At 35.3% G+C, this 21,274-nt stretch overlaps 1 protein-coding gene and 1 long non-coding RNA gene across 2 annotated transcripts in view; both read right to left on the bottom strand.

Annotated features, from left to right (window-relative positions):
* Nucleotides 1–739: 739 nt before the first annotated feature.
* The window catches only part of LOC134262172 (uncharacterized), a 43,001-nt gene continuing 22,466 nt past the window's right edge, over nt 740–21,274 (bottom strand). Inside the window, exon 5 of the mRNA XM_062744564.1 lies at nt 740–911. Within this exon, the coding sequence (XP_062600548.1) occupies nt 740–911 (172 nt within the window). The remainder of the gene's footprint in view (nt 912–21,274) is intronic.
* LOC134262173 (uncharacterized) lies at nt 8,285–19,432 on the bottom strand. The gene is made up of 4 exons (XR_009990965.1): nt 19,212–19,432; nt 10,204–10,358; nt 9,420–9,503; nt 8,285–9,176 (listed from the first exon to the last, which is right to left on the bottom strand). It is a non-coding gene; the product is annotated as an uncharacterized LOC134262173 (long non-coding RNA).

Raw genomic sequence — 21,274 nt, 5'->3', positions numbered from 1 at the left:
TAATTAATGCAATACAAAGGTGATTGATGTACCTGATATACTGGACTGTTAATCTGTGATTATACTTATTTCAATGTCTGGTTTTCCAAACGATTTGAAGATAATTTTCAATGCCTTTCTTTGACTTGTAGTCTTGTATTTGGGTCCATGTCCACGAGAAGTTCCGACCGAGTTTCCTTATTGTTGTTCACATGCATAGGGCCTATTCTATTTTGCTTTTGCCGGGTTTCGAAGCAGTATGAAACAAAAAGAGAGTTATTAATGTTAATAACCAACATTACATCACTGTAAAACAATACAAAGGTATAAGTAAACGATTTTTTAGTATAACCGCGTGCGCGTCGTCTGCTTTGTAAAGTGTTTGAATCCAATCTCATCCGTCATAATTAATGCACATCAATAGTAATAATAGCGTTAAAATGGTTGAGAACAATGTATAAATGAAAAATCATACAAATTTTAAAGTTACAAAACAAAATTTCATGTATTTTATTGCAAGCAATAATATTGTTATGCGTCTTTACCTTCGAAAGTTCAGGAGAAAGGAATGTGAAGATCAAACCCGACCTTTTATATACTACACTTGATGTGTCAACCGAACCCGACCCTTAAAAGCCAACGTTCAAATAACAAATACTTGGGACCTATAAACTAGTTTATAGGTCCCTTCAAATATACTTTTCTCGTAAAATAAAGGCATCTATTTTGTATACACAAATAGATGCTATTATCTCGTTATTTAGGAATATATACACAACATCAATAAGAAGAATACAAAGGACGCACTATTACCAGAAGTAGAATAAAAAGTAACAGAGCAATGGAAACAAGACTTCCAATGATCTCCCCAATTAAGTGCTGAGTTATCCTCTGGTAATAGGGTTGTTTGGTTATTTCCTGCTGTAGTGTCTCTAACAAAAATATAGTTAAAAATAGTTGACTTTAGTTAATTATATTGATAACTTTGACACTATAACACTTTGATTAAGTAGAATGATAACTATAAAAACGTTGACTAACCAAAGTGATAATTATCAAAACTTTGATTTACTATCATGGTTAAAACTTTGCTTTACTATAGTAATGCCTCTGAAAACTATAGTGATCACTTTGAAAACTTTAATTCCCTATAGTGATAATTTTGACACTTTGATTTAGTATAGTTAACTATAGTATTTTTGTAAGAGGTTTTACATTTCATAGTTTGTAATACATCCCAGAATAAATTCTTCTGCTCATAAATTCTTCTGCTCATACACCCCCGTGGGGATCCGGGTTAGAATAGGACTTCAGTTCCCCCTTGCTTGTCGTAAAAGGCGACTAAATGGGGCGGTCCTTCGGATGAGACCGTATAAACCGAGGCCCCGTGTCACAGCAGGTGTGGCACGATAAAGATCCCTCCCTACTCAATGGCCCTGAGTGCCGAGCAAAGGCCTAAATTTGCAGCCCTTCACCGGCAATGGTGACGTCTCCATATCAGTGAAATATTCTGGAGAGGGACGATAAACAGTATACAATCAATCAATCAATCTGCTCATACACTAAACAATAATGCTAACGCACCACAATATGTAAGTAATGTTTTACTTTTCAAAATTTGTTTATAATGTATTTAATAAATTATTATATTACTTGATTTCATAGACGAAAAGGAATGAAAATCGTGTTCATGCGTTTTTGGATGAATAAATTTCTAATTTTTCTTTGCTCTCTTGTGCTTTATACTTATACTAATAAGAATACCAGGGGAAAATATAGGGTATGCGGCTTTGATCCTAGAAGAGCGTGCTAAAACAAAGAGTATGGTGTCTGAAGACGATTCTCTTAGAAAGATTTGAAAAAATTAAAACAATTAAAAATATATATTTTTCTGGTTAAGAATTGTTGCAAATACATAAGTAAACATAAAAATGTTTACTATTGATATGCAATTTTGGCAGTTTCAAATTCACAATATGTAAATTATCGGTGTGTATTTAACGTTTGTAAACGGGTTGTGGATACAGTGCGGTTTCATAACAGAGTCTATCATAGTTTGTTTTCGTAAAAAGTCGATAATTATTATATACATTCTAAATTTTTATTATATGTTTTATTTTTCTAGAAAGTTGGAGTGCAACTAATCCGTCCGTAAATTCACAAAATTGACACAAAAATCTCCAAACATATAGAGCAAATACGCTACATGGAATAAAAAGAAGGTCGGGTAGGAATCCGAATTTCTTCTACTTTTGTATGCAATAACACGAGAGGGCATTAAACCATGCGACAATAAATTAAGAAGCTCAAAATACTCATGTCAAGTCAACAGCTAAAATCTTGTTTTGAAAAAAAAACAGGTCAACTTCGTCAAATACTCTGTCTTTTAGAGAACTACATTTCTTTCATCAAATTTAATTATTTGTCAATATCCTTGCTTAGCTCATGAAACATTTCAGTTCTTGCTAGCTGTACAGATATAAAATATAATATTTTTTTTAATCTAAAAAGCGATGCATTTTTTTTAATTTACATTGTCTACGGAATAAAAACATATGACTGTGTAATTTATATACATCAGACAGATATGTATATTTTTTATCTCTTTGCATTACTATTTGAAGCAATATAATTTTCTTATTCTAATTCTGATTTCATTTTTCGTGCATGCACATCCTGATGAATCTGATGGACATTGAATTTAAATATACAGTAGATATATATATATAACTCTAAAGAATTGGATTTTTTGTGTGTCCTATCGGGTCGAGTCTATAACATAACCTAGTCTTGGATTCCGGGAATATTATTTCCGGTATGGTTTTATGTAATAGAACACATATACGATCCCGATGCAATATACTTTTGTAAACATGTTGATGTTGATGTGTGGCAACTAATGGTCGATTGTCAATCGTTAATCGGAGACATAATATTATGACATCCAAGCGAAAATATGATTTCACCAAGTTTGTGGTATTTAATAGTAAACATAATAAATTTCATGACCTATTAGTATCACTTCTATACATAAGCATGCCAAAGTACAACTAGTGACCTACTTTAGTCTTTAGTATTTGTCATGTGCACGTACTGCAGAATATTATTTACTTGATAAAGTATGTTAATCTACCGAGACAAAAAGAAATTTGTTATAAGGAATCCAGCCCATATAACGCTAGGTAATTAGTCTCTAAATGTGAATCTGGATAAAAGGAATTAGGTCCTAGAAATAAAATAACGTTCAACGAGCAATATATGATGATATAGGTGTTCAACATAACTTAATAAAATGTTCAATTGTGAAATAACTCATAAAAAAACATTCATCGGAAACTAAAATCCGATACACAGGGAAACCTAATAATCCAGTCATGGTTCAACAGATCCCAGTCACCGAACAGTGTAACCAATCCACTGAACTACATATCCCAATCACTATTCAACATTACACAGTCATGGTTGAACATAAACAAGCCTCTAAACTACTTAAACCAGTCACAGTTCCACATAAACAAGTCTCTAAACTACATAACCCAGTCACGGTTCTACATAAACAAGTCACTAAACTACATAATCCAGTCATGGTTCAATACAAACAAGTCTCTAAACTACATAATCCAGTCACGGTTCTACATAAACAAGTCTCTAAACTACCTACTCCAGTCACAGTTCTTCATAAACAAGTCTCTAAACTACATAATCCAGTCACGGTTCTTCATAAACAAGTCTCTAAACTACATAACCAAGTCACGGTTCTACATAAACAAGTCTCTAAGCTACATAATCCAGTCATGGTTTTCATAAACAAGTCTCTAAACTACATAACCCAGTCACGGTTCTACATAAACAAGTCTCTAAACTACATAATCCAGTCACGGTTCTACATAAACAAGTCTCTAAACTACATAATCCAGTCATGGTTTTACATGAACAAGTCTCTAAACTACATAATCCAGTCACGGTTCTTCATAAACAAGTCTCTAAACTACATAATCCAGTCACGGTTCTACATAAACAAGTCTCTAAACTACATAATCCAGTCACGGTTCTTCATAAACAAGTCTCTAAACTACATAACACAGTCATGGTTCTACATATACACGTCTTTAAACTACATAATCCAGTCATGGTTCTTCATAAACAAGTCTCTAAACTACATAATCCAGTCACGGCTCTTCATAAACAAGTCTCTAAACTACATAATCCAGTCATGGATTTACATAAACAAGTCTCTAAACTACATAATCCAGTCATGGTTCTTCATAAACAAGTCTCTAAACTACATAATCCAGTCACGGTTCTACATAAACAAGTCTCTAAACTACATAATCCAGTCACAGCTCTTCATAAACAAGTCTCTAAACTGCATAATCCAGTCATGGATTTACATAAACAAGTCTCTAAACTACATAATCCAGTCACGGTTCCACATAAACAAGTCTCTAAACTATATAATCCAGTCACGGTTCTTCATAAACAAGTCTCTAAACTACATAACTTAGTCACGGTTCTACATAAACAAGTCTCTAAACTACATAATCCAGTCACGGTTCTACATAAACAAGTCTCTAAACTACATAACCCAGTCATGGATTTACATAAACAAGTCTCTAAACTACATAACCCAGTCATGGTTCTTCATAAACAAGTCTCTAAACTACATAATCCAGTCATGGTTCTACATAAACAAGTCTCTAAACTACATAATCCAGTCAAGGTTCTTCATAAACAAGTCTCTAAACTACATAATCCAGTCACGGTTCTACATAAACAAGTCTCTAAACTACATAACCCAGTCATGGTTCAACATAAACAAGTCTCTAAACTACATAATCCAGTCACGGTTCTTCATAAACAAGTCTCTAAACTACATAATCCAGTCACGGTTCTTCATAAACAAGTCTCTAAACTACATAACCAAGTCACGGTTCTACATAAACAAGTCTCTAAGCTACATAATCCAGTCATGGTTTTCATAAACAAGTCTCTAAACTACATAACCCAGTCACGGTTCTACATAAACAAGTCTCTAAACTACATAATCCAGTCACGGCTCTACATAAACAAGTCTCTAAACTACATAATCCAGTCACGGTTCTTCATAAACAAGTCTCTAAACTACATAATCCAGTCACGGTTCTACATAAACAAGTCTCTAAACTACATAATCCAGTCACGGTTCTTCATAAACAAGTCTCTAAACTACATAACACAGTCATGGTTCTACATATACACGTCTTTAAACTACATAATCCAGTCATGGTTCTTCATAAACAAGTCTCTAAACTACATAATCCAGTCACGGCTCTTCATAAACAAGTCTCTAAACTACATAATCCAGTCTTGGATTTACATAAACAAGTCTCTAAACTACATAATCCAGTCATGGTTCTTCATAAACAAGTCTCTAAACTACATAATCCAGTCACAGTTCTACATAAACAAGTCTCTAAACTACATAATCCAGTCACAGCTCTTCATAAACAAGTCTCTAAACTGCATAATCCAGTCATGGATTTACATAAACAAGTCTCTAAACTACATAATCCAGTCACGGTTCCACATAAACAAGTCTCTAAACTATATAATCCAGTCACGGTTCTTCATAAACAAGTCTCTAAACTACATAACTTAGTCACGGTTCTACATAAACAAGTCTCTAAACTACATAATCCAGTCACGATTCTACATAAACAAGTCTCTAAACTACATAACCCAGTCATGGATTTACATAAAGAAGTCTCTAAACTACATAACCCAGTCATGGTTCTTCATAAACAAGTCTCTAAACTACATAATCCAGTCATGGTTCTACATAAACAAGTCTCTAAACTACATAATCCAGTCAAGGTTCTTCATAAACAAGTCTCTAAACTACATAATCCAGTCACGGTTCTACATAAACAAGTCTCTAAACTACATAACCCAGTCATGGTTCTACATAAACAAGTCTCTAAACTACATAATCCAGTCACGGTTCTACATAAACAAGTCTCTAAACTACATAATCCAGTCACGGTTCTACATAAACAAGTCTCTAAACTACATAATCCAGTCATGGTTCTTCATAAACAAGTCTCTAAACTACATAACCCAGTCATGGTTCTACATAAACAAGTCTCTAAACTACATAATCCAGTCATGGTTTTACATCAACAATTAAGTCTCTAAACTACATAATCCAGTCATGGTTTTACATAAACAAGTCTCTAAACTACATAATCCAGTCACGGTTCTTCATAAACAAGTCTCTAAATTACATAACCCAGTCACGGCTCTACATTAACATGTCGCTTAAAACTACATAATCCAGTCATGGTTTAATATAAACCAATCTCGTAACTACCTAACCCAGTCACGGTTCAAGTGGTATCCAAGGTCCAGTTTGTTACATTCCTTCTTCTTAAAGAAGTCGGTTCACTTTCTGCATAAAATGGCCCTGTAGATATGCCAATGTAATTGATCATCACTTGATTTTCTATTTGCAGAATTAAAATAAAATAGAGACTTTATGCTTTCATATCCTATTAAAAAAAGTCTCATCGAAGTCCATGTATTGGAGAACTGGCTTTATGAAATGGCAATGTTCTTGAATTTTGATGTAAACAGGTATAATTGAGTACTTCCAGTGAAGAAAAATAATATGAGCGCACCCTCTGATCTAAAAAGTAAAACATGTCCATGAATCCTCAGAAACAGTTCTATCATTTACTAGGTGCATATTTTAGATCAGAAGTTGCGCTCTATATCAAATATTAAAAAATAACTCAAAAATTGGCCGTTTTTATAGACTTTTTCTGAATATGAGGAAATTGACGCACTTCGTGACGTCATAATGCATTGACTTGCCAGCAAATGACGTCATTTTTTATAGGATCGCAGTCACCAAAGATCTAAGCGATATTTTAATGCATTGTTAACTAAAACTATGCAACTTCAGTTTTTCAGGAATTCACAAGGCCAATTTAGGCAAAGATGAACCTTGTTCTTTTAAAGGTCTTCACCCTTGACATAACCTAAGTTCTTTGTAGCCTCTGGCAGGAATTTCACCTGCAAGTCCAGGAGTGGTCAACGACACCAAATCTGTAAAGTAGAGAAGAAAATGCAGCGGACTAGACCAAGATTCGAACCCAGGCCTCCTGAAAAACTGGTTAGGTGCTCTACCAACTGAAGTATCTGGCCACCGAAGATCGAACCTGGCTGACCGCCACATTCCTCCCTACTTTAAAGTCTTTTACTCTCCAAAGACCCAAACCCAGGCTCATCTTAGCAGGTCTTTCACATTTCAATTCCAAGGCATGGCTCCAAATGTAAAGGTAGAGGAGAAAATGCTGCAGACCAGACCGGGCCCCAAGATCATGAAGCATCTTAAGCTTAAGTCATCAAATGTCTTAGATTCTGAAATTTTTTAGAGGTCAAGCAGCCCAAAATGAAAATGCTTTCCTATTTTGTATCATTGGTCTGCTGTTGTATGCAAATTATGAGTTTCCTTTAACAAGTTTTAAAGATTTTATAGTAATTTGAAATTTTGACTTAAGTCTAAGTTTGTTTCATGATCCCGGGGCCGGGATTCAACCTGGGCCCCCTGAAACTCTTGATAGGTTCTCTACCAACTGAGCAATCTGGCCATGGGTTATCGAGCTTGGCTGACCGCCACAGTTACATGCAATTAAAAAGCTTAATTTGCAAGCATTGTTACTAAACTAAACCAAAATACTTGTATTCAATCTAATCATACCGCTTTATCATTTCGGATTTACCAGTATCTGCAGCAATTGGGTCCAGTCAAGAGAACTAGAAAACTCATCAAGATAACCAGAAATATGTCCATAGGACATGAATGCTCTACTGAGGGTATACTAGTGATGCAAAGATAAAACATACGTATTCAAAGATTACGAAGCTAACCTCGAGGAATGTTATTGGTTTAAGTAATGCAAATCGAGCATCATATTTTCTTAACACTTGGTAATTATTCTGACAACAATATTCAAGCATGTTCTGTTTAAATAAGTCTAGAAGTTCATTAGAGAATGAATGTGCTCCAAAAACTTTAACCTGATCACTCATGTGGAAAAAATAAGTCAGATCCAGCATCCGAAGCAAGTCTGGTAGTGTCCATCTCTAGATGCATCATCCATGCAAGTTTGGTCCAGGAAGGGCTAATAGTTACTTGGGAATGGACTTGCTCCTAAAACTTTAACATGGGACGCTGACGCTAACGGCGAAGCCGGGGCTATAGCAAAAGCTCATCTCGACTTCGTTTTCATCACTTAATAACATCAAGTACTCATATACCTATATGTAAACTATGGTTCAAATAAGAATTACAAGTAAAGCAATCTGGAGTGCATTTAATTTGACTGAACTCAAAATTTACAGGGTTTATGAGTTTATCTTCATTAACCAGACACACTGGATCAGCTCTGATAGAGTCCATTTGTATGTCATAACAATTAAATTTCATCAGATACTGATCAAACAAGAAATCTGTGAGCCAATGCTCACTAGTAATACCCCCGCTCTGATGTAAATAAGCACTATCATGTTAATATACACTTACAGGCAGATCCACAGAAAAATATGAAGTTGACATAAGATTCATATCAAAATTAATTCCACCATATGGCATGCCTAAACAAAGAGTGTAGTACAATTTCAAACATCTGCTATATATAGTTAATGAGAAAATTTGTTATGTATGAAACTGATGGATGCACAGACAAACAGGAAGTTGACATCGAATTTGAATAAAAATGTATCCCACTATATGGCATGCCTCAGAGAAGATTGTGTTAACATTTCAATTAAGCATCCAAGAAAAGGAATTGGTGAGAAAACTGCGACGAAAATTTGTTACCAACAGACACACAGACAGGAACACAAGGGTAAAACAGTATACCCCCCTCTCCTTCGGAGCAGAGGTATAAATATATACCTGTAAACCATATAGCAATATGTAGCAAACTTGTAAAATATATAATTTATACAGTTACTGATGAAGAGCAAAACAAATTTGTTAACTCAGTCAATCAAAACATAAAACTGCTATTTCACTGGGTATAGAAGTTCTTCGGCTTTTCTATATATGTGATGTTCTTGACAATGGAATTGGAAGCTGCGGTAATGATTCTTGCCTAACAAGCAACACATCTTTAAAATATCAAACTTCTTCATTAAAACTCTGTCCTGTCCTAAAAGAGAATGAAAATAAATAAGGAATAAGGAAATAATGAAATTCTTTTGAATATTAGTCATTTTAATAGCACTTCAGATGTGACTAATTAAATTATGGATATAAAGACTGGTCTCCACATATGGTTTACCTTAAATGTTAATAAGTTGATTGGTTATCAAAGAATAACAAATTCACTTTACAATATGCATATCTATTTTCTTTATGGTAATTTATTCTGAAAAAATAAAATTTATCATACCCATCTTCCAGTGATGTCAAAACCTTTCCATTTTGGCAGTTTTTCAAACTATAAAGGTAACATCCTGGAGAACTGAATATACCCCTAAAATCAGTGAAAAAACAAAAAAAAAGCTCATTGAAAAATGCTTAACATGATTAAGTCAATGGAATAGGTTTTGTGTGTTGAAAAGGGGAAGTGGAATTAGATTGTGTGCTTTTTTAATTTATGCAATATACAGTGTATCACTGGGGGAGTTACCAAAGATCCAGATCCCGCAGGCCAGGAATATTTCCTAACATGAAGTTAAGAGAAATAGTCCTGGTGGAGGCGATACAGATACATTAAATCATTATTCTCAAGATATTCAAGATAAAATCTTAAAAAAACAAAACAAATTTGTTTGGGACTCAGCCTTAATGATGCTTGGATATTTCTTTGACTACCTGTGGCTTTATTGACCTTTACATTTGAACTTACTTTGTGCCCCCAAACTAAAATAAGACCAATCATGGCTTTGCTGTCCAAACATTGATTTGCCATTCTGGCCCACCCTATCCCTGAGGGTCATGATTTGAGCAATTGAGCTATTGACTTGTGAATTTTAGGGGTGGGCAAGTGAAATTTTATCGATCACTTGCCCATGGGCAAGTGACTTAAAAAAAGCCATATGATCTACTTAGTATTTGTCTTCCTCTTCAATTTAAAAGGACAAGTGCCTTAAAAATCTGTCAGTCAGTCCTTGATTATATTAAATGTATTGATCATATTTATAAAAGCACCTTTTATAATTTCATTTTTTTACCTCTCCTTTCTTGAGACTTCTATGATATTTCACAGTCCCTTAACTGTACATAAAAAATTTTTCTATATTTTCTGCAGGTGAGACCTTTAGGTCTTCTTTAAGTTTCACGACCACTTTCTTCAGAGACTTCTGGTGATGAGGTTTGTTTTCTACACCTGAAAAATATATCCATAAAATTTCATGTTGTTATACATGTTACATGTATTCAATAATTAATGAAACAAATAAATACATATCAAATAGCTTGAAAACTTTCAAACATGTTATATATTAATTTTAAAAAAACGAGCCATTCTGCACTAATAAACAATTTTGTTGACATGTGTATTCAGACTACAATAAAAGATCTGGGTTAGGTTGTTTAGAGACTTGCTTATGTAGAACCGTGACTGGGTAAGGTAGTTTACAGACTTGGTCATGTTTAACCGTGAAAGGGTTAGGTAGTTTACAGACTTGGTTATGTAGAACCATGACTGGGTTATGTAGTTAAGAGACTTGTTTATGTAGAGCCGTGACTGGATTATGTAGTTTAGAGACTTGTTTATGTGGAACCGTGACTGGATTATGTAGTTTATAGACTTGTTTATGAAGAACCGTGACTGGATTATGTAGTTTAGAGACTTGGTGATGTTGAACTGTGACTGGATATGTAGTTTATAGACTTGTTTATGTAGAACCATGACTGGATTATGTAGATTTTGTTTATGTAGAACCATGACTGGATTATGTAGTTTAGAGACTTGTTTATGTAGAACCATGACTGGATTATGTAGTTTAGAGATTTGCTGATGTAGAACCGTGACTGGATTATGTAGTTTAGAGACTTGTTGAGTCTTGTTTATGTAAAACCGTGACTGGATTATGAAGTTTAGAGACTTGTTTATGAAGAACCGTGACTGGGTTATGTAGTTTAGAGACTTGTTTATGTAGAACCGTGACTGGATTATGTAGTTTAGAGACTTTTTATGTAGAACCGTGACTGGATTATGTAGTTTAGAGACTTGTTTATGTTGAACCGTGACTGGATTATGTAGTTTATAGACTTGTTCATGAATAACCGTGACTGGATTATGTAGTTTAGAGACTTGGTGATGTTGAACCGTGACTGGATTATGTAGTTTATAGACTTGTTTATGTAGAACCATGACTGGATTATGTAGATCGAGACTTGTTTATGTAGAACCGTGACTGGATTATGTAGTTTAGAGACTTGTTTATGAAGAACCTTGACTGGGTTATGTAGTTTAGAGACTTGTTTATGTAGAACCGTGACTGGATTATGTAGTTTAGAGACTTGTTTATGTAGAACCGTGACTGGATTATGTAGTTTAGAGACTTGTTTATGTAGAACCGTGACTGGATTATGTAGTTTAGAGACTTGGTGATGTTGAACCGTGACTGGATTATGTAGTTTATAGACTTGTTTATGTAGAACCATGACTGGATTATGTAGATCAAGACTTGTTTATGTAGAACCATGACTGGATTATGTAGTTTAGAGACTTGTTTTTGCAGAACCGTGACTGGATTATGTAGTTTAGAGACTTGTTTATGAAGAACCGTGACTGGATTATGTAGTTTAGAGATTTGTACATGAAGAACCATGACTGGGTTATGTAGTTTAGAGACTTCTTTATGTAGAACCGTGACTGGATTATGTAGTTTAGAGACTTGTTTATGAAGAACCATGACTGGGTTATGTAGTTTAGAGACTTGTTTATGTAGAACCATGACTGGATTATGTAGTTTAGAGACTTGTTTATGAAGAACCGTGACTGGATTATGTAGTTTAGAGACTTGTTTATATAGAACCGTGACTGGATTATGTAGTTTAGAGACTTGGTGATGTTGAACCGTAACTGGATTAGTTAGTTTATAGACTTGGTGATGTTGAACCGTGACTAGGTTAGATAGTTTATAGACTTGGTGATGTTGAACCGTGACTGGGTTAGGTAGTTTACAGACTTGGTTATGTAGAACCGTGACTGGGTTAGGTAGTTTACAGACTTGGTTATATAGAACCGTGACTGGGTTAGGTAGTTTACCGATTTGATTATGTAGAACCGTGACTGGGTTAGGTAGTTTATAGACTTTATGTCGAACCGTGACTGGGTTAGGTAGTTTAGAGACTTGTTTATGTAGAACTGTGACTGGATTATGAAGTTTAGAGACTTGTTTATGTAGAACCATGACTGGATTATGTAGTTTAGAGACTTGTTTATGTAGAACCGTGACTGGATTATGTAGTTTAGAGACTTGTTTATGTAGAACCGTGACTGGATTATGTAGTTTATAGACTTGTTTATGAATAACCGTGACTGGATTATGTAGTTTAGAGACTTGGTGATGTTGAACCGTGACTGGATTATGTAGTTTATAGACTTGTTTATGTAGAACCATGACTGGATTATGTAGATCGAGACTTGTTTATGTAGAACCGTGACTGGATTATGTAGTTTACAGACTTGTTTATGAAGAACCATGACTGGATTATGTAGTTTAGAGACTTGTTTATGTAGAACCGTGACTGGATTATGTAGTTTAGAGACTTGTTTATGAAGAACCATGACTGGGTTATGTAGTTTAGAGACTTGTTTATGTAGAACCGTGACTGGATTATGTAGTTTAGAGACTTGTTTATGTAGAACCGTGGCTGGATTATGTAGTTTAGAGACTTGGTGATGTTGAACCGTGACTGGATTATGTAGTTTATAGACTTGTTTATGTAGAACCATGACTGGATTATGTAGATCAAGACTTGTTTATGTAGAACCATGACTGGATTATGTAGTTTAGAGACTTGTTTATGTAGAACCGTGACTGGATTATGTAGTTTAGAGACTTGTTTATGAAGAACCGTGACTGGATTATGTAGTTTAGAGACTTGTACATGAAGAACCATGACTGGGTTATGTAGTTTAGAGACTTGTTTATGTAGAACCATGACTGGATTATGTAGTTTAGAGACTTGTTTATGAAGAACCGTGACTGGATTATGTAGTTTAGAGACTTGTTTATATAGAACCGTGACTGGATTATGTAGTTTAGAGACTTGGTGATGTTGAACAGTAACTGGATTAGTTAGTTTATAGACTTGGTGATGTTGAACCGTGACTGGGTTAGATAGTTTATAGACTTGGTGATGTTGAACCGTGACTGGGTTAGGTAGTTTACAGACTTGGTTATGTAGAACCGTGACTGGGTTAGGTAGTTTATAGACTTGGTTATGTAGAACCATGACTGGGTTAGGTAGTTTATAGACTTGGTGATGTTGAACCATGACTGGGTTAGGAAGTTTACAGACTTGGTTAGGTTGAACTGTGACTGGGTTAGGTAGTTTACAGACTTAGTTATATAGAACCGTGACTTGGTTAGGTAGTTTACCGATTTGATTATGTAGAACCGTGACTGGGTTAGGTAGTTTATAGACTTTATGTCGAACCGTGACTGGGTTAGGTAGTTTAGAGACTTGTTTATGAAGAACCATGACTGGGTTATGTAGTTTAGAGACTTGCTTATGTAGAACCGTGACTGGATTATGTAGTTTAGAGACTTGTTTATGTAGAACCGTGACTGGATTATGTAGTTTAGAGACTTGCTTATGTAGAACCGTGACTGGTTTATGTAGTTTAGAGACTTGGTGATGTTGAACCGTGACTGGATTATGTAGTTTATAGACTTGTTTATGTAGAACCATGACTGGATTATGTAGATCGAGACTTCTTTATGTAGAACCATGACTGGATTATGTAGTTTAGAGACTTGTTTATGTAGAACCGTGACTGGATTATGTAGTTTAGAGACTTGTTTATGAAGAACCGTGACTGGATTATGTAGTTTAGAGATTTGTACATGAAGAACCATGACTGAGTTATGTAGTTTAGAGACTTGTTTATGTAGAACCGTGACTGGATTATGTAGTTTAGAGACTTGTTTATGAAAAACCATGACTGGGTTATGTAGTTTAGAGACTTGTTTATATAGAACCATGAGTGGATTATGTAGTTTAGAGACTTGTTTCTGAAGAATCGTGACTGGATTATGTAGTTCAGAGACTTGTTTATATAGAACCGTGACTGGATTATGTAGTTTAGAGACTTGGTGATGTTGAACCGTAACTGGATTAGTTAGTTTATAGACTTGGTGATGTTGAACCGTGACTGGGTTAGGTAGTTTATAGACTTGTTTATGACTGGGTTAGGTAGTTTACAGACTTGGTTATGTAGAACCGTGACTGGGTTAGGTAGTTTATAGACTTGGTTATGTAGAACCATGACTGGGTTAGGTAGTTTAGAGACTTGTTTATGTAGAACCGTGACTGGATTATGTAGTTTAGAGACTTGTTTATGAAGAACCGTGACTGGATTATGTAGTTTAGAGATTTGTACATGAAGAACCATGACTGGGTTATGTAGTTTAGAGACTTGTTTATGTAGAACCGTGACTGGATTATGTAGTTTAGAGACTTGTTTATGAAGAACCATGACTGGGTTATGTAGTTTAGAGACTTGTTTATGTAGAACCATGACCGGATTATGTAGTTTAGAGACTTGTTTCTGAAGAACCGTGACTGGATTATGTAGTTTAGAGACTTGTTTATATAGAACCGTGACTGGATTAGTTAGTTTATAGACTTGGTGATGTTGAACCGTGACTGGGTTAGGTAGTTTATAGACTTGGTTATGTAGAACCATGACTGGGTTAGGTAGTTTATAGACTTGGTGATGTTGAACCGTGACTGGGTTAGGAAGTTTACAGACTTGGTTAGGTTGAACCGTGACTGGGTTAGGTAGTTTACAGACTTGGTTATATAGAACCGTGACTGGGTTAGGTAGTTTACCGATTTGATTATGTAGAACCGTGACTGGGTTAGGTAGTTTATAGACTTTATGTCGAACCGTGACTGGGTTAGGTAGTTTAGAGACTTGTTTATGAAGAACCATGACTGGGTTATGTAGTTTAGAGACTTGCTTATGTAGAACCGTGACTGGATTATGTAGTTTAGAGACTTGTTTATGTAGAACCGTGACTGGATTATGTAGTTTAGAGACTTGCTTATGTAGAACCGTGACTGGATTATGTAGTTTAGAGACTTGGTGATGTTGAACCGTGACTGGATTATGTAGTTTATAGACTTGTTTATGAAGAACCGTGACTGGATTATGTAGATTAGAGACTTGTTTATGTAGAACCATGACTGGATTATGTAGTTTAGAGACTTGTTTATGTAGAACCGTGACTGGATTATGTAGTTTAGAGACTTGTCTATGAAGAACCGTGACTGGATTATGTAGTTTAGAGATTTGTACATGAAGAACCATGACTGGGTTATGTAGTTTAGAGACTTGTTTATGTAGAACCGTGACTGGATTATGTAGTTTAGAGACTTGTTTATGAAGAACCATGACTGGGTTATGTAGTTTAGAGACTTGTTTATATAGAACCATGAGTGGATTATGTAGTTTAGAGACTTGTTTCTGAAGAATCGTGACTGGATTATGTAGTTTAGAGACTTGTTTATATAGAACCGTGACTGGATTATGTAGTTTAGAGACTTGGTGATGTTGAACCGTAACTAGATTAGTTAGTTTATAGACTTGGTGATGTTGAACCGTGACTGGGTTAGGTAGTTTATAGACTTGGTGATGTTGAACCGTGACTGGGTTAGGTAGTTTACAGACTTGGTTATATAGAACCGTGACTGGGTTAGGTAGTTTATAGACTTGGTTATGTAGAACCATGACTGGGTTAGGTAGTTTATAGACTTGGTGATGTTGAACCGTGACTGGGTTAGGAAGTTTACAGACTTGGTTAGGTTGAACCGTGACTGGGTTAGGTAGCTTACAGACTTGGTTATATAGAACCGTGACTGGGTTAGGTGGTTTACCGATTTGATTATGTAGAACCGTGACTGGGTTAGGTAGTTTATAGACTTTATGTCGAACCGTGACTGGGTTAGGTAGTTTAGAGACTTGTTTATGAAGAACCATGACTGGGTTATGTAGTTTAGAGACTTGCTTATGTAGAACCGTGACTGGATTATGTAGTTTAGAGACTTGTTTATGTAGAACCGTGACTGGATTATGTAGTTTAGAGAGTTGCTTATGTAGAACCGTGACTGGATTATGTAGTTTAGAGACTTGGTGATGTTGAACCGTGACTGGATTATGTAGTTTATAGACTTGTTTATGAAGAACCGTTACTGGATTATGTAGATTAGAGACTTGTTTATGTAGAACCGTGACTGGATTATGTAGTTTAGAGACTTGTTTATGTAGAACCGTGACTGGATTATGTAGTTTAGAGACTTGTTTATGAAGAACCGTGACTGGATTATGTAGTTTTTTGTACATGAAGAACCATGACTGGGTTATGTAGTTTAGAGACTTGTTTATGTAGAACTGTGACTGGATTATGTAGTTTAGAGACTTGTTTATGAAGAACCATGACTGGGTTATGTAGTTTAGAGACTTGTTTATGTAGAACCATGACTGGATTATGTAGTTTAGAGACTTGTTTCTGAAGAACCGTGACTGGATTATGTAGTTTAGAGACTTGTTTATATAGAACCGTGACTGGATTATGTAGTTTAGAGACTTGGTGATGTTGAACCGTAACTGGATTAGTTAGTTTATAGACTTGGTGATGTTGAACCGTGACTGGGTTAGGTAGTTTATAGACTTGGTGATGTTGAACCGTGACTGGGTTAGGTAGTTTACAGACTTGGTTATGTAGAACCGTGACTGGGTTAGGTAGTTTATAGACTTGGTTATGTAGAACCATGACTGGGTTAGGTAGTTTAGAGACTTGTTTATGTAGAACCGTGACTGGATTATGTAGTTTAGAGACTTGTTTATGAAGAACCGTGACTGGATTATGTAGTTTAGAGATTTGTACATGAAGAACCATGACTGGGTTATGTAGTTTAGAGACTTGTTTATGTAGAACCGTGACTGGATTATGTAGTTTAGAGACTTGTTTATGAAGAACCATGACTGGGTTATGTAGTTTAGAGACTTGTTTATGTAGAACCATGACCGGATTATGTAGTTTAGAGACTTGTTTCTGAAGAACCGTGACTGGATTATGTAGTTTAGAGACTTGTTTATATAGAACCGTGACTGGATAAGTTAGTTTATAGACTTGGTGATGTTGAACCGTGACTGGGTTAGGTAGTTTATAGACTTGGTGATGTTGAACCGTGACTGGGTTAGGTAGTTTACAGACTTGGTTATGTAGAATCGTGACTGGGTTAGGTAGTTTATAGACTTGGTTATGTAGAACCATGACTGGGTTAGGTAGTTTATAGACTTGGTGATGTTGAACCGTGACTGGGTTAGGAAGTTTACAGACTTGGTTATGTAGAACCGTGACTGGGTTAGGTAGTTTACAGACTTGGTTATATAGAACCGTGACTGGGTTAGGTAGTTTACCGATTTGATTATGTAGAACCGTGACTGGGTTAGGTAGTTTATAGACTTTATGTCGAACTGTGACTGGGTTAGGTAGTTTAGAGACTTGTTTATGAAGAACCATGACTGGGTTATGTAGTTTAGAGACTTGCTTATGTAGAACTGTGACTGGATAATGTAGTTTAGAGACTTGTTTATGTAGAACCGAGACTGGATTATGTAGTTTAGAGACTTGCTTATGTAGAACCGTAACTGGATTATGTAGTTTAGAGACTTGGTGATGTTGATCCGTGACTGGATTATGTAGTTTATAGACTTGTTTATGTAGAACCATGACTGGATTATGTAGATAGAGACTTGTTTATGTAGAACCATGACTGGATTATGTAGTTTAGAGACTTGTTTATATAGAACCGTGACTGGATTATTTAGTTTAGAGACTTGTTTATGAAGAACCGTGACTGGATTATGTAGTTTAGAGATTTGTACATGAAGAACCATGACTGGGTTATGTAGTTTAGAGACTTGTTTATGTAGAACCGTGACTGGATTATGTAGTTTAGAGACTTGTTTATGAAGAACCATGACTGGGTTATGTAGTTTAGAGACTTGTTTATGTAGAACCATGACTGGATTATGTAGTTTAGAGACTTTTTTCTGAAGAACCGTGACTGGATTATGTAGTTTAGAGACTTGTTTATATAGAACCGTGACTGGATTATGTAGTTTAGAGACTTGGTGATGTTGAACCGTAACTGGATTAGTTAGTTTATAGACTTGGTGATGTTGAACCGTGACTGGGTTAGGTAGTTTATAGACTTGGTGATGTTGAACCGTGACTGGGTAAGGTAGTTTTTAGACTTGGTTATGTAGAACCATGACTGGGTTAGGTAGTTTATAGACTTGGTGATGTTGAACCGTGACTGGGTTAGGAAGTTTACAGACTTGGTTAGGTTGAACCGTGACTGGGTTAGGTAGTTTATAGACTTGGTTATGTAGAACCATGACTGGGTTAGGTAGTTTAGAGACTTGGTGATGTTGAACCGTGACTGGGTTAGGAAGTTTACAGACTTGGTTAGGTTGAACCGTGACTGGGTTAGGTAGTTTACAGACTTGGTTATATAGAACCGTGACTGGGTTAGGTAGTTTACCGATTTGATTATGTAGAACCGTGACTGGGTTAGGTAGTTTATAGACTTTATGTCGAACAGTGACTGGGTTAGGTAGTTTGCAGACTTGGTTATGTAGAACCGTTACTGGGTTAGGTAGTTTAAAGACTTTATGTCGAACCGTGACTGGGTTAGGTAGTTTACAGACTTGGTTATGTAGAACCGTGACTGGGTTAGGTAGTTTGTAGACTATATGTCGAACCGTGACTAGGTTAGGTAGTTTATCAAGTTGCCCTTTGGCAAAACTTGAAGTAAATTTATATATATATTCATAAATTTTTAAATATTTTAATTTGATTTTTTCGTTTGCTTAAATATATTTATCTGTTTATACCAGGCTCGTTGAACACTGTTGAAGTGTTTACACAGTACACACTATATTCAATTACTATTTTAAAACATATCTCTATGTTTACTACGTTCATACCTATTTTCTTCATCCCTTTCATGGAGCTGTTGTGAAGAAAGAGGTCGTACTTCAAAACAAAGCAGTATATCGGAATTTCTTCCATAAAATACATGTCAAGATTGGATAAATTTACCGCCTCGCATGAAGAATACAATCGGGTTCGGCGTTCAAGAAAATTATAGATGTGAAAACCAATCCGGAAATAATTTTCCCGAAATCCAAGACTGGGTTATGTTATAGACTCTACCGTCCTATCGCGACCAACTAACTTTAAATGGCCAACTCATTTTATCGTTTTATAAACCATTAAAAATGTTATATCATTCCGGAATTTCTTTATCCCAAGACGAACTACTTGCATAAAGTGTTCTCTATTTTTAAAGATTTTGACAACTTAACATCTGTTATGAAAATATCTAAATATAATTAACCGATCTACTTACCGACGCTATTTTTTAACCCAAAAACGGAGAAGGCAAACAAACCTTTAAGCTTATTTTACAAGTGGCCTTATAGGAAACTTTTAATGACCACTAGACGTCTTCTTTTAAAAATATATATACACTTTAAACTGTGAAAAGGAAAGATCGTGCAGACACTTGACGGAGATAGACGTGCATCTTAAAGAATGCTCTATGTCAACCCACAAAAAATCTTCCTTTGCATAAAACGTAGATCTGCTGGGGAAATTTTACTCATCTTTTATGAAGGTGCTTTTACATCGTTTTTACTTCGTTGACTTTAGACGAGGCATTTGATGTAACGTCAAATAGAGCTGGGGGACGTTTTTTGCTCGGCGCGTCAGATATACAGCTCAACGCACTATTTTTAATTGACATGGTTTTTCGCACAAATTAAGTTACATTTTTCTTGCAATATAACTTAAAATTATCGGGTTTCAGAACGAGACATAACTCTTACATTTAAAAGTCAATGTTCTTAAAGAGAATTTGTTTATAAATTGTATTATGTTAAATGTGTATGGTTCTATCAAAGGTATTTACAATATATCATATCATAATATATCATCCCAGAGCATATAAAAATCCTACCAATTATTATTTGTAAATTATGTTTAAAGTAATGGAATATGATCAAAATTAAGTTTTAAAGGATTTGTTTTAAATGCATTTTGGTGTCATGTTACACAATTGTGCATTATAACAATGTGACCTTAATTTGTGCGAAAAAACCACGTTAATTTAAAAAGCTTTATGTATAACAATTATTATTATATAGTGCCCCGTGGGGATCCGGGTTAGAATAGGTCTTCAGTTCCCCCTTGCTTGTCGTAAAAGGCGACTAAATGGGGCGGTCCTTCGAATGAGGCTGTATAAACCGAGGTCCCGTGTCACAGCAGGTGTGGCACGATAAAGATCCTTCCCTGCTCAAAGGCGTACGTGCCGAGCATAGGCTTAAATTTGCAGCCCTTCACCGCGGCAATGGTGACGTCTCCATATCAGTGAAATATTCTGGAGAGGGACGTTAAACAATATACAATCAATCAATATTATTATATAGTCTATTTATATTCTCTTCATTATCTATGCAAGCGCAAACAGTTTATAACACTTTTTATTATACCTCTGTGAATTTTTTTTCTATTTAAGGAATGAAGCTTATTTCAACTTATATTTTACGATATAACATAACTTGGGGCAGTTTACGCTTTATAAACCGCGAAGCGGTATATAAAATAGCGTAAACTACCCGACGTTTTACAGAGCTAAACTCGGAAAGGAAAACACTAGGGTGACAAACTTTAATCTGGGCTTTTTCTCAACGACTGAGGTTCGTGAATGAAAATGGTATTGTCATTTAGCTCTCAATGTCTTGTTTATATTTTCAGACATTTTGACACAATTTTTATATGACGTTACCACTCAATTTTTCTGCCTTTGTGACGTTTTGATGCGTTGTTCGATGTTTAGTTGCTATGCATTCAAAGAACAGGACTAATGAAAACAGGTAGCACAGTCCAAATATTTTTAAAAAGTGGCTGGACGTTTTGTTTGTATTTTATGTTAATATAATATATCAATATAACATATTGTTTATTTTATCATCCCATAAAGAAATCC

This window comes from Saccostrea cucullata, unplaced genomic scaffold (genome assembly GCF_032062105.1).
Source record: "Saccostrea cucullata isolate Sc308-1 unplaced genomic scaffold, CSIRO_AGI_Scuc_v1 ctg394, whole genome shotgun sequence".
NCBI classification, from domain to species: Eukaryota; Metazoa; Mollusca; class Bivalvia; order Ostreida; family Ostreidae; genus Saccostrea; species Saccostrea cuccullata.
This window is presented reverse-complemented; position numbering and strand designations above follow the sequence as displayed.